Below are 15,373 nucleotides of genomic sequence, written 5' to 3'. Positions count from 1 at the left end.
GTTAGAACATTGCCTACTTTCAGGCAAATTAGCATTAGCCTGCCAGAAGAGGCCTCTGGCAGTGCTTTCTTCTACTAAGATGTGATAACTGCTCGAAGAACAAAAATAATGGCTTATGCCTTTTAGAAGAAAGGAATTTGTGTGTGATTTGTTACACACCTCTTCGAAAGGGCAATTGCAGTGTATGAACATCCATCACCATAATGTGGGTTTAGTATATGTATTTTCCATATTACATTGTCTTTGAAACAGGAGTATATCCCTGCTCTGAAAGTGTGCACATGCGCATGATGCAGTCCTAAAGTCTTGAATATTTTCTCTAAAATTCACAAGGACTTGACATGGACGATCGACAATAAAGGACACATGTTAAAACTTCTCTTGAGGGATGTGGGTGCTGCTTAATGAATGTTATTTGGGAAAAAGAATGAAGACAAAAACCATCATCTAGAGCTAAAGGCAATGTCATTTAAATAATTTAGTTACACTTTATTTAGGATGTGGTAGTGATCAGGTATGTGTTCTTTTGTTGGTCTGGGAGCATATTTAGAAATTGTTTTTAATATTGATAATTATTTACAATCTAGGAAAGCATTACGTGTGTGATGATGTTTTAATCATTGATAAATCTAAAATCATAACATTTGAAAGAGAAGTGTGTCTCAATGGTTAGAGCGGCAGACCCTGATGCAGAGGTCTAGTCCGGGACCAGGGTTCAATTCCCGCCTCAGCGGGTCTTGGGCTCCAAAAAATTCCACGGACCTGATAATTCTCGCCTCGGTGCCTATTCCAATCATGGACTCCCACTCTGCAACTCTGGGCAATAGCATGCTTAATCTCCACAACGGCCCCCACAACGCTAAGGATGCCTGGCTTCACCTTGGGGGTGCCCAGGAGTGGACACCTCAGAGGGAAAGCCAGGATGGGTTCCACAGCGGTATTCGTACAAGCGCCTTGAGACCCTTGCGGGTGAGTAGTGCGCTATACAAGTATCAATTTACATTTACAATTTACAATTTACAAATATTGGAATGTGGAATCAAAATATCTGCAAAATAGTTACTTTGGAAAAACATCTACTAAATATGCAAACCATGTCCTGTACTGTTGTAAATCCTAACTTAGATCCCAAATATTTGTCAAAATATAATTTTTACTAACAAAATCTAAGAATGTACAATATATCAGACTGGGGAAGAAAATACAAACAATATAAAAATCATTATATTCTACTACTCCTATTTGCAAATAGATCTGCACATTTTAGAAAAGAAGCTGGAAAATAGTATAGTCATTAACGCATTACAAAACCTATCATGTATCATATTTGTCTCAATAACTTAAATATAAAGAAGTATGAATATATAAATATTGTATAAAACCAAAAAACATCAATGAAAATATGTAGCTCAAAATGCTTTGGAATCCAAACTATTATGAAAAGTAATTGATAGCCAAAATTAAATCAGCAAAATATGTTACAGGACTTTAATGAGAACCTCTGCAAGAAAGTGACAGGAATAGATGCCACAGGTCCTTCAAAAACAGCCATTGCAAACTCTTTCTCTGAATGCTATTTTTAGGACCAAGTTCTAGGAAGCAACCTGCTGTGAAATCTAGACAAGTCATTAACAAAGCAACACACTTATGGTGGTTTTGAAACAATAATCTGCATGTATCATCTTTTGTTTAATAACTTAATGAAAGGAGGAAGAACATATACAAATCATGCAAATAATTAGTGTCTCAGTCTAAAGGTGTAGGTGATAAATATTTAAAATCTGAACTAAAATGCAAAATAATGAACAGCCAAAACAAAATAATAAAATATAATAAAATACAATAATTCAAACCCTTGCACAAGATCAAACCGATATAGATGCATATGTATATGGTGCACTGAAATTTAATGAAATGGTGATTGCAAATTGTTTAACTAAGTGCTGTTTTTGAGACCAAATCCTGGGAAGTGACCCACAGAGGAAAGTGTGAATGTTGTTCACCATTGGAAATTCTTTTTGGTGAACTAATTTGCTAATTTTCTGTTGACATAAGAATTGAGCATATAATGAGTCAAATCCCAAAGTTGGGTATACTGTTTCAAGCAGTTCACCCATTCTTTTCAACTTATTCCTTGAACGACTAGCAAACCACTTAAAATCTGCTAACATCCATTATCATATGCATGCTGATGACAGTCAGCTGTATCTCCGAATCGCCTGTCCAGAGGACATTATATCCCTTAATTTCACCTTGCAAAACACACATATCTATTCAACCCCCCCAATTCCACTTACAGCTCTTGTTGAATCCTCACCCCAAACGTATCCACATCCTCAATATATAATACTCCAGCCCCTCCCTCTCGAGTTTGGATCTCCACCCCCCTCTACTTCGGGGACATTCCCTTAGTTTGCTGCATTAACAAGCTACCAGGCATTACTGAAACATGTCAACACCTCACATCCGATACTGAAACTTCCACTTGGCAATATTGACTGACTCACTGCCTTACATGTCTACCATCAACCACGTGACTGCCATACTGTACCAGTTTTATTTCTTTTTCTGCTTGAATACTATGAATGACATGTGATATAGTCTTTGTTTTTATATGGAAACACCATCAAATTTCTTCAACAAAGGACAATTTCACCTTTATAGTAACACGTTTAAAAATCTGTGAAAAATTCAGGTTATGGCATCTTATTCAGAACTTCATTCAAATATTATGTTTATTTAGCATTTATTGTTATTCATGAAGTCATTAAAAACATACTTGTAATACTAGGTGTTCCTGTAGAGGATATAGGTAATCCAGTGGGAGGTTGGGCTGCTAGACAAAAAGATGGATTGTAAAGAGAATATAGCTTAGAAGATAATATTTTCAATTTTTAAATCAATTTACAATAATTGACCATTATATTTCAAGGTTTGAACATCAAACAACAATAATGATCGTAATAATGTGTAAACTGTGTGCATCTACTTCTTAAGCTGTCAGCCTTCTTATTATATATATATATAATAAATAATAATAAAGTAACCCCTAAGTGACCTTTGTAGCCCACTAGGTAGGCCTATTATTTAAATGTAGCACATTAAGAATTTAAAAACTAAAGAAGATTTCAAATATTATTATTGTTAACTTTGGTTTGGGATAAGTGATAATTCAACCACTGTTTTTAATATTTATAAAAAAAATGTAATGCAATAGTGAAATTGGACTTCTGAAAATATAATGGAGATAAATATAATGGAGAAGTAACATTGAAAGTTAGAACATTGCCTACTTTCAGGCAAATTAGCATTAGCCTGCCAGAAGAGGCCTCTGGCAGTGCTTTCTTCTACTAAGATGTGATAACTGCTCGAAGAACAAAAATAATGGCTTATGCCTTTTAGAAGAAAGGAATTTGTGTGTGATTTGTTACACACCTCTTCGAAAGGGCAATTGCAGTGTATGAACATCCATCACCATAATGTGGGTTTAGTATATGTATTTTGCATATTACATTGTCTTTGAAACAGGAGTATATCCCTGCTCTGAAAGTGTGCACATGCGCATGATGCAGTCCTAAAGTTTTGAATATTTTCTCTAAAATTCACAAGGACTTGACATGGACGATCGACAATAAAGGACACATGTTAAAACTTCTCTTGAGGGATGTGGGTGCTGCTTAATGAATGTTATTTGGGAAAAAGAATGAAGACAAAAACCATCATCTAGAGCTAAAGGCAATGTCATTTAAATAATTTAGTTACACTTTATTTAGGATGTGGTAGTGATCAGGTATGTGTTCTTTTGTTGGTCTGGGAGCATATTTAGAAATTGTTTTTAATATTGATAATTATTTACAATCTAGGAAAGCATTACGTGTGTGATGATGTTTTAATCATTGATAAATCTAAAATCATAACATTTGAAAGAGAAGTGTGTCTCAATGGTTAGAGCGGCAGACCCTGATGCAGAGGTCTAGTCCGGGACCAGGGTTCAATTCCCGCCTCAGCGGGTCTTGGGCTCCAAAAAATTCCACGGACCTGATAATTCTCGCCTCGGTGCCTATTCCAATCATGGACTCCCACTCTGCAACTCTGGGCAATAGCATGCTTAATCTCCACAACGGCCCCCACAACGCTAAGGATGCCTGGCTTCACCTTGGGGGTGCCCAGGAGTGGACACCTCAGAGGGAAAGCCAGGATGGGTTCCACAGCGGTATTCGTACAAGCGCCTTGAGACCCTTGCGGGTGAGTAGTGCGCTATACAAGTATCAATTTACATTTACAATTTACAATTTACAAATATTGGAATGTGGAATCAAAATATCTGCAAAATAGTTACTTTGGAAAAACATCTACTAAATATGCAAACCATGTCCTGTACTGTTGTAAATCCTAACTTAGATCCCAAATATTTGTCAAAATATAATTTTTACTAACAAAATCTAAGAATGTACAATATATCAGACTGGGGAAGAAAATACAAACAATATAAAAATCATTATATTCTACTACTCCTATTTGCAAATAGATCTGCACATTTTAGAAAAGAAGCTGGAAAATATTATAGTCATTAACGCATTACAAAACCTATCATGTATCATATTTGTCTCAATAACTTAAATATAAAGAAGTATGAATATATAAATATTGTATAAAACCAAAAAACATCAATGAAAATATGTAGCTCAAAATGCTTTGGAATCCAAACTATTATGAAAAGTAATTGATAGCCAAAATTAAATCAGCAAAATATGTTACAGGACTTTAATGAGAACCTCTGCAAGAAAGTGACAGGAATAGATGCCACAGGTCCTTCAAAAACAGCCATTGCAAACTCTTTCTCTGAATGCTATTTTTAGGACCAAGTTCTAGGAAGCAACCTGCTGTGAAATCTAGACAAGTCATTAACAAAGCAACACACTTATGGTGGTTTTGAAACAATAATCTGCATGTATCATCTTTTGTTTAATAACTTAATGAAAGGAGGAAGAACATATACAAATCATGCAAATAATTAGTGTCTCAGTCTAAAGGTGTAGGTGATAAATATTTAAAATCTGAACTAAAATGCAAAATAATGAACAGCCAAAACAAAATAATAAAATATAATAAAATACAATAATTCAAACCCTTGCACAAGATCAAACCGATATAGATGCATATGTATATGGTGCACTGAAATTTAATGAAATGGTGATTGCAAATTGTTTAACTAAGTGCTGTTTTTGAGACCAAATCCTGGGAAGTGACCCACAGAGGAAAGTGTGAATGTTGTTCACCATTGGAAATTCTTTTTGGTGAACTAATTTGCTAATTTTCTGTTGACATAAGAATTGAGCATATAATGAGTCAAATCCCAAAATTGGGTATACTGTTTCAAGCAGTTCACCCATTCTTTTCAACTTATTCCTTGAACGACTAGCAAACCACTTAAAATCTGCTAACATCCATTATCATATGCATGCTGATGACAGTCAGCTGTATCTCCGAATCGCCTGTCCAGAGGACATTATATCCCTTAATTTCACCTTGCAAAACACACATATCTATTCAACCCCCCCAATTCCACTTACAGCTCTTGTTGAATCCTCACCCCAAACGTATCCACATCCTCAATATATAATACTCCAGCCCCTCCCTCTCGAGTTTGGATCTCCACCCCCCTCTACTTCGGAGACATTCCCTTAGTTAGCCGCATTAACAAGCTACCAGGCAATACTGCAACATGTCAACACCTCACATCCGATACTGAAACATCCACTTGCCAATATTGACTGACTCACTGCCTAACATGTCTACCATCAACCACGTGACTGCCATACTGTACCAGTTTTATTTCTTTTTCTGCTTGAATACTATGAATGACATGTGATGTAGTCTTTGTTTTTATATGGAAACGCCATCAAATTTCTTCAGCAAAGGACAATTTCACCTTTTTAGTAACAAGTTTAAAAATCTGTGAAAAATTCAGGTTATAGCATCTTATTCAGAACTTCATTCAAATATTATGTTTATTTCGCATTTATTGTTATTCATGAAGTCATTAAAAACATACTTGTAAGACTAGGTGTTCCTGTAGAGGATATAGGTAATCCAGTGGGAGGTTGGGCTGCTAGACAAAAAGATGGATTGTAAAGAGAATATAGCTTAGAAGATAATATTTTCAATTTTTAAATCAATTTACAATAATTGACCATTATATTTCAAGGTTTGAACATCAAACAACAATAATGATCGTAATAATGTGTAAATTGTGTGCATCTACTTCTTAAGCTGTCAGCCTTCTTAAAATATATATATAATAAATAGTAATAAAGTAACCCCTAAGTCACCTTTGTAGCCCACTAGGTAGGCCTATTATTTAAATGTAGGACATTAAGAATTTAAAAACGAAAGAAGATTTCAAATATTATTATTGTTAACTTTGGTTTGGGATAAGTGATGATTCAACCACTGTTTTTAATATTTATAAAAATAATGTAATGCAATAGTGAAATTGGACTTCTGAAAATATAATGGAGATAAATATAATGGAGAAGTAACATTGAAAGTTAGAACATTACCTACTTTCGGGCAAATTAGCATTAGCCTGCCAGAAGAGGCCTCTGGCAGTGCTTCCTTCTACTAAGATGTGATAACTGCTCGAAGAACAAAAACAATGGCTTATGCCTCTTACAAGAAAGGAATTTGTGTGTGATTTGTTACACACCTCTTCGAAAGGTCAATTGCAGTGTATGAACATCCATCACCATAATGTGGGTTTAGTATATGTATTTTACATATTACATTGTCTTTGAAACAGGAGTATATCCCTGCTCTGAAAGTGTGCAAATGCGCATGATGCAGTCCTAATGTCTTGAGTATTTTCTCTAAAATTCACAAGGACCTGACATGGACGATGGACAATAAAGGACACATGTTAAAACTTCTCTTGAGGGATGTGGGTGCTGCATAATGAATGTTATTTGGGAAGATGAATGAAGACAAAAACCATCATCTAGAGCTAAAGGCAATGTCATTTATTAATTTAGTTAGAATTTATTTAGGATGTGGTAGTGATCAGGCATGTGTTATTTTGTTGCTCTGGGAGCATATTTAGAAATTGTTTTTAATATTGATAATTATTTACAATCTAGGAAAGCATCAGGTGTGTGATGATGTTTAAATCATTGATAAATCTAAAATCATAACATTTGAAATATTGGAATGTGGAATCAAAATATCTGCAAAATAGTTACTTTAGAAAAACATCTACTAAATATGCAAACCATGTCCTGTACTGTTGTAAATCCTAACTTAGATCCCAAATATTTGGCAAAATGTAATTTTTACTAACAAAATCTAAGAATGTAAAATATTTCAGACTGGGGAAGAAAATACCAAACAATATAAAAATCATTATATTCTACTACTCCTATATGCAAATAGATCTGCACATTTTAGAAAATAATCTGGGAAATATTATAGTCATTAACACATTTCAAAACCTATCATGTATCATCTTGGTCTCAATAACTTAAATATAAAGAAGTATGCATATATAAATATTATATCAAACCAAAAAACATCAATGAAAATATGTAGCTCAAAATGCTTTGGAATGCAAACTATGATGAAAAGTAATTGATAGCCAAAATTAAATCAGCAAAATATGTTGCAGTACTTTAATGAGAACCTCTGCAAGAAAGTGACAGGAATAGATGCCACAGGTCCTTCAACAACAGCCATTGCAAACTGTTTCTCTAAATGCTATTTTTAGGACCAAGTCCTAGGAAGCAACCTGCTGTGAAATCTAGACAAATCATTAACAAAGCAACACACTTATGGTGGTTTTGAAACAATAATCTGCATGTATCATCTTTTGTTTAATACCTTAATGAAAGGAGAAAGAACATATACAAATCATTCAAACAATTAGTGTCTCAGTCTACAGGTGTAGGTGATAAATATTTAAAATCTGAATTAAAATGCAAAATAATGAACAGCCAAAGCAAAATAATAAAATATAATAAAATACATTAATTCAAACCCTTGCACAAGATCAAACCGATATAGATGCATATGTATATGGTGCACTGAAATTTAATGAAATGGTGATTGCAAACTGTTTAACTAAGTGCTGTTTTTGAGACCAAATCCTGGGAAGTGACCCACAGAGGAAAGTGTGAATGTTGTTCACCATTGGAAATTCTTTTTGGTGAACTAATTTGCTAATTTTCTGTTGACATAAGAATTGAGCATATAATGAGTCAAATCCTAAAATTGGGTATACTGTTTCAAGCAGTTCCCCCATTCTTTTCAACTTATTCCTTGAACCACTAGCAAACCACTTAAAATCTGCTAACATCCATTATCATATGCATGCTGATGACAGTCAGCTGTATCTCCGAATCGCCTGCCCAGAGGACATTATATCACTTAATTTTACCTTGCAAAACACACATATCTATTCAACCCCCAATTCCACTTACAGCTCTTGTTGAATCCTCACCCCAAACGTATCCACATCTTCAATACATAATACTCCAGTCCCTCCCTCTCGAGTTTGGATCTCCACCCCGCTCTACTTCGGGGACATTCCCTTAGTTAGCCGCATTACCAAGCTACCAGGCAATACTGCAACATGTCAACACCTCACATCCGATACTGAAACTTCCACTTGGCAATATTGACTGACTCACTGCCTTACATGTCTACCATCAACCACGTGACTGCCATACTATACCAGTTTTATTTCTTTTACTGCTTGAATACTATGAATTACATGTGATATAGTCTTTGTTTTTATATGCAAAAGCCATCAAATTTCTTCAACAAAGGACAATTTAACCTTTTTAGTAACAAGTTTAAAAATCTGTGAAAAATTCAGGTTATAGCATCTTATTCAGAACTTCATTCAAATATTATTTTTATTTCGCATTTATTGTTATTCATGAAGTCATTAGAAACATACTTGTAAGACTAGGTGTTCCTTTAGAGGATATAGGTAATCCAGTGGGAGGTTGGGATGCTAGACAAAAAGATGGATTGTAAAGAGAATATAGCTTAGAAGATAATATTTTCAATCGTTAAAACAATTTACAATAATTGACCATTATATTTCAAGGTTTGAACATCAAACAACAATAATGATCGTAACAATGTGTAAACTGTGTGCATCTACTTCTTAAGCTGTCAGCCTTCTTAAAAAATATATATAATGAGTAATAATAAAGTAACCCCTAAGTGACCTTTGTAGCCCACTAGGTAGGCCTATTATTTAAATGTAGGACATTAAGAATTTAAAAACGAAAGAAGATTTCAAATATTATTATTGTTAACTTTGGTTTGGGATAAGTGATGATTCAACCACTGTTTTTAATATTTATAAAAAAACATGTCATGCAATAGTGAAATTGGACTTCTGAAAATATAATGGAGATAAATATAATGGAGAAGTAACATTGAAAGTTAGAACATTGCCTACTTTCAGGCAAATTAGCATTAGCCTGCCAGAAGAGGCCTCTGGCAGTGCTTTCTTCTACTAAGATGTGATAACTGCTCGAAGAACAAAAATAATGGCTTATGCCTTTTAGAAGAAAGGAATTTGTGTGTGATTTGTTACACACCTCTTCGAAAGGGCAATTGCAGTGTATGAACATCCATCACCATAATGTGGGTTTAGCATATGTATTTTACATATTACATTGTCTTTGAAACAGGAGTATATCCCTGCTCTGAAAGTGTGCACATGCGCATGATGCAGTCCTAAAGTCTGGAATATTTTCTCTAAAATTCATAAGGACCTGACATGGACGATGGACAATAAAGGATACATGTTAAAACTTTTCTTGAGGGATTTGGGTGCTGCTTAATGAATGTTATTTTGGAAGATGAATAAAGACAAAAACCATCATCTAGAGCTAAAGGCAATGTCATTTAAATAATTTAGTTACAATTTATCTAGGATGTGGTAGTGATCAGGTACGTGTTCTTTTGTTGCTCTGGGAGCATATTTAGAAATTGTTTTTAATATTGATGATTATTTACAATCTAGGAAAGCATTAGGTGTGTGATGATGTTTTAATGATTGATAAATCTAAATCACAACATTTGAAATATTTCAATGTGGAATCAAAATATCTGCAAAATAGTTACTTTGGGAAAACATCTACTAAATATGCAAACCATGTCCTGCACTGTTGTAAATCCTAACTTAGATCCCAAATATTTGTCAAAATATAATTTTTACTAACAAAATCTAAGAATGTACAATATTTCAGACTGGGGAAGAAAATACCAAACAATATAAAAATCATTATATTCTTCTACTCCTATTTGCAAATAGATCTGCACATTTTAGAAAATAATCTGGGAAATATTATAGTCATTAACGCATTACAAAACCTATCATGTATCATCTTTGTCTCAATAACTTAAATATAAAGAAGTATGAAAATATAAATATTATATAAAACCAAAAAACATCAATCAAAATATGTAGCTCAAAATGCTTTGGAAACCAAACTATTATGAAAGTAATTGATGGCCAAAATTAAATCAGCAAAATATGTTACAGTACTTTAATGAGAACCTCTGCAAGAAAGTGACAGGAATAGATGCCACAGGTCCTTCAAAAACAGCCATTGCAAACTGTTTCTCTAAATGCTATTTTTAGGACCAAGTCCTAGGAAGCAACCTACTGTGATATCTAGACAAAACATTAACAAAGCAACACAATTAGGGTGGTTTTGAAACAATAATCTGCATCTATCATCTTTTGTTTAATACCTTAATGAAAGGAGTAAGAACATATACAAATCATGCAAACAATTAGTGTCTCTGTCTAAAGGTGTAGGTGATAAATATTTAAAATCTGAATTAAAATGCAAAATAAGGAACAGCCAAAGCAAAATATATTAAAATACATTATTTCAAAACCTTGCACAAGATCAAACCGATATAGATGCATATGTATATGGTGTACTGAAATTTAATGAAATGGTGATTGCAAACTGTTAAACTAAGTGCTGTTTTTGAGACCAAATCCTGGGAAGTGACCCACAGAGTAAAGTGTAAATGTTGTTCACCATTGGAAATTCTTTTTGGTGAACTAATTTGCTAATTTTCTGTTGACATAAGAATTGAGCATATAATGAGTCAAATCCTAAAATTCGGTATAATGTTTCAAGCAGTTCACCCATTCTTTTCAACTTATTCATTGAACGGCTAGCAAACCACTTAAAATCTGCTAACATCCATTATCATATGCATGCTGATGACAGTCAGCTGTATCTCCGAATCGCCTGTCCAGAGGACATTATATCCCTTAATTTCACGTTGCAAAACACACATATCTATTCAACCCCCCAATTCCACTTACCGCTCTTGTTGAATCCTCACCCCAAAAGTATCCACATCCTTAATACATAATACTCCAGCCCCTCCTTCTCGAGTTTGGATCTCCACCCCCCTCTACTTCGGGGACATTCCCTTAGTTAGCCGCATTAACAAGCTACCAGGCAATACTGCAACATGTCAGCACCTCACATCCGATACTGAAACTTCCACTTGGCAATATTGACTGACTCACTGCCTTACATGTCTACCATCAACCACGTGACTGCCATACTGTACCAGTTTTATTTCTTTTTCTGCTTGAATACTATGAATGATACGTGATATAGTCTTTGTTTTTATATGGAAACGCCATCAAATTTCTTCAACAAAGGACAATTTCACCTTTTTAGTAACAAGTTTAAAAATCTGTGAGAAATTCAGGTTATAGCATCTTATTCAGAACTTCATTCAAATATTATGTTTATTTTGCATTTATTGTGATTCATGAAGTCATTAAAACATACTTGTAATACTAGGTGTTCCTGTATAGGATATAGGTAATCCAGTGGGAGATTGGGCTGCTAGACAGAAAGATGGATTGTAAAAAGAATATAGTTTAGAAGATAATATTTTCAATTTTTAAATCAATTTACAATAATTGACCATTATATTTCAAGGTTGGAACATCAAACAACAATAATGATCGTAATAATGTGTAACCTGTGTGCATCTACTTCTTAAGCTGTCAGCCTTCTTATTACATATATATAATACATTATAATAAAGTAACCCCTAAGTGACCTTTGTAGCCCACTAGGTAGGCCTATTATTCAAATTTAGGACATTAAGAATTTAAAAACGAAAGAAGATTTCAAATATTATTATTGTTAACTTTGGTTTGGGATAAGTGATGATTCAACCACTGTTTTTAATATTTATAACAAAAAATGTAATGCAATAGTGAAATTGGACTTCTGAAAATATATTGTAGAGAAATATAATGGAGAAGTAACATTGCAAGTTAGAACATTGCCTACTTTCAGGCAAATTAGCATTAGCCTGCCAGAAGAGGCCTCTGGCAGTGCTACCTACTACTAAGATGTGATAACTGCTCGAAGAACAAAAATAATGGCGTATGCCTTTTCGAAGTAAGGAATTTGTGTGTGATTTGCTACACACCTCTTCAAAAGGGCAATTGCAGTGTATGAACATCCATCACCATAATGTGGGTTTAGTATATGTATTTTACATATTACATTGTCTTTGAAACAGGAGTATATCCCTGCTCTGAAAGTGTGCAAATGCGCATGATGCAGTCCTAAAGTCTTGAATATTTTCTCTAAAATTCACAAGGACCTGACATGGACGATGGACAATAAAGGACACATGTTAAAACTTCTCTTGAGGGATGTGGGTGCTGCCTAATGAATGTTATTTGGGAAGATGAATGAAGACAAAAACCATCATCTAGAGCTAAAGGCAATGTCATTTAAATAATTTAGTTACAATTTATTTAGGATGTGGTAGTGATCAGGTATGTGTTCTTTTGTTGCTCTGGGAGCATATTTAGAAATTGTTTTTAATATTGATAATTATTTACAATCTAGGAAAGCATTAGGTGTGTGATGATGTTTAAATCATTGATAAATCTAAAATCATAACATTTGAAATATTGGAATGTGGAATCAAAATATCTGCAAAATAGTTACTTTGGAAAAACATCTACTAAATATGCAACCCATGTCCTGTACTGTTGTAAATCCTAACTTAGAGCCCAAATATTTGTCAAAATATAATTTTTACTAACAAAATCTAAGAATGTACAATATTTCAGACTGGGGAAGAAAATACCAAACAATATAAAAATCATTATATTCTACTACTCCTATTTGCAAATAGATCTGCACATTTTAGAAAAGAATCTGGGAAATAGTATAGTCATTAACGCATTACAAAACCTATCATGTATCATCTTTGTCTCAATAACTTAAATATAAAGAAGTATGAATATATAAATATTGTATAAAACCAAAAAACGTCAAAGAAAATATGTAGCTCAAAATGCTTTGGAATCCAAACTATTATGAAAAGTAATTGATAGCCAAAATTAAATCAGCAAAATATGTTACAGGACTTTAATGAGAACCTCTGCAAGAAAGTGACAGGAATAGATGCCACAGGTCCTTCAAAAACAGCCATTGCAAACTGTTTCTCTAAATGCTATTTTTTAGGACCAAGTCCTAGGAAGCAACCTGCTGTGAAATCTAGACAAATCATTAACAAAGCAACACACTTATGGTGGTTTTGAAACAATAATCTGCATGTATCATCTTTTGTTTAATACCTTAATGAAAGGAGGAAGAACATATACAAATCATGCAAACAATTAGTGTCTCAGTCTAAAGGTGTAGGTGATAAATATTTAAAATCTGAATTAAAATGGAAAATAATGAACACCCAAAGCAATATAATAAAATATGATAAAATACATTCATTCAAACCCTTGCACAAGATCAAACCGATATAGATGCATATGTATATGGTGCACTGAAATTTAATGAAATGGTGATTGCAAACTGATTGACTAAGTGCTGTTTTTGAGACCAAATCCTGGGAAGTGACCCACAGAGGAAAGTGTAAATGCTGTTCACCATTGGAAATTCTTTTTGGTGAACTAATTTGCTAATTTTCTGTTGACATAAGAATTGAGCATATAATGAGTCAAATCCTAAAATTGCGTATACTGTTTCAAGCAGTTCACCCATTCTTTTCAACGTATTCCTTGAACCACTAGCAAACCACTTAAAATCTGCTAACATCCATTATCATATGCATGCTGATGACAGTCAGCTGTATCTCCGAATCGCCTGGCCAGAGGACATTAAATCCCTTAATTTCATCTTGTAAAACACACATATCTATTCAACCCCCCAATTCCACTTACAGCTCTTGTTGAATCCTCACCCCAAACGTATCCACATCCTCAATACATAATACTCCAGCCCCTCCCTCTCGAGTTTGGATCTCCACCCCCTTCTACTTCGGGGACATTCCCTTAGTTTGCTGCATTAACAAGCTACCTGGCATTACTGAAACATGTCAACACCTCACATCCGATACTGAAACTTCCACTTGGCAATATTGACTGACTCACTGCCTTACATGTCTACCATCAACCATGTGACTGCCATACTGTACCAGTTTTATTTCTTTTTCTGCTTGAATACTATGAATGACATGTGATATAGTCTTTGTTTTTATATGGAAACACCATCAAATTTCTTCAACAAAGGACAATTTCACCTTTATAGTAACAAGTTTAAAAATCTGTGAAAAATTCAGGTTATGGCATCTTATTCAGAACTTCATTCAAATATTATGTTTATTTAGCATTTATTGTTATTCATGACGTCATTAAAAACATACTTGTAATACTAGGTGTTCCTGTAGAGGATATAGGTAATCCAGTGGGAGGTTGGGCTGCTAGACAAAAAGATGGATTGTAAAGAGAATATAGCTTAGAAGATAATATTTTCAATTTTTAAATCAATTTACAATAATTGACCATTATATTTCAAGGTTTGAACATCAAACAACAATACTGATCGTAATAATGTGTAAACTGTGTGCATCTACTTCTTAAGCTGTCAGCCTTCTTATTATATATAATAAATAATAATAAAGTAACCCCTAAGTGACCTTTGTAGCCCACTAGGTAGGCCTATTATTTAAATGTAGGACATTAAGAATTTAAAAACGAAAGAAGATTTCATATATTATTATTGTTAACTTTGGTTTGGGATAAGTGATGATTCAACCACTGTTTTTAATATTTATAAAAAAAATGTAATGCAATAGTGAAATTGGACTTGTTAAAATATAATGGAGATAAATATAATGGAGAAGTAACATTGAAAGTTAGCACATTGCACCTACTTTCAGGCAAATAAGCATTAGCCTGCCAGAAGAGGCCTTTGGCAGTGCTTCCTTCTACTAAGCTGTTATAACTGCTCAAAGAACAAAAACAATGGCGTATGCCTTTTAGAAGAAAGGA

The 15,373-nt window shown here is 33.8% G+C and overlaps 1 protein-coding gene across 1 annotated transcript in view; it reads right to left on the bottom strand.

Moving 5' to 3' along the window:
* Nucleotides 1-15,373, bottom strand: part of MUC19 (mucin 19, oligomeric) — a 1,331,159-nt gene that overhangs the window by 920,356 nt on the left and 395,430 nt on the right. The window contains exons 55-59 of the mRNA XM_078649731.1: nt 14,746-14,802; nt 11,844-11,900; nt 8,954-9,010; nt 6,056-6,112; nt 2,780-2,836 (exon numbers count right to left, since the gene is read on the bottom strand). Of these exons, the coding sequence (XP_078505857.1) occupies nt 2,780-2,836; nt 6,056-6,112; nt 8,954-9,010; nt 11,844-11,900; nt 14,746-14,802 (285 nt within the window). The remainder of the gene's footprint in view (nt 1-2,779; nt 2,837-6,055; nt 6,113-8,953; nt 9,011-11,843; nt 11,901-14,745; nt 14,803-15,373) is intronic.

The sequence above is a fragment of the Lissotriton helveticus genome, chromosome 1_1 (genome assembly GCF_964261635.1).
Source record: "Lissotriton helveticus chromosome 1_1, aLisHel1.1, whole genome shotgun sequence".
NCBI classification, from domain to species: Eukaryota; Metazoa; Chordata; class Amphibia; order Caudata; family Salamandridae; genus Lissotriton; species Lissotriton helveticus.
This window is presented reverse-complemented; position numbering and strand designations above follow the sequence as displayed.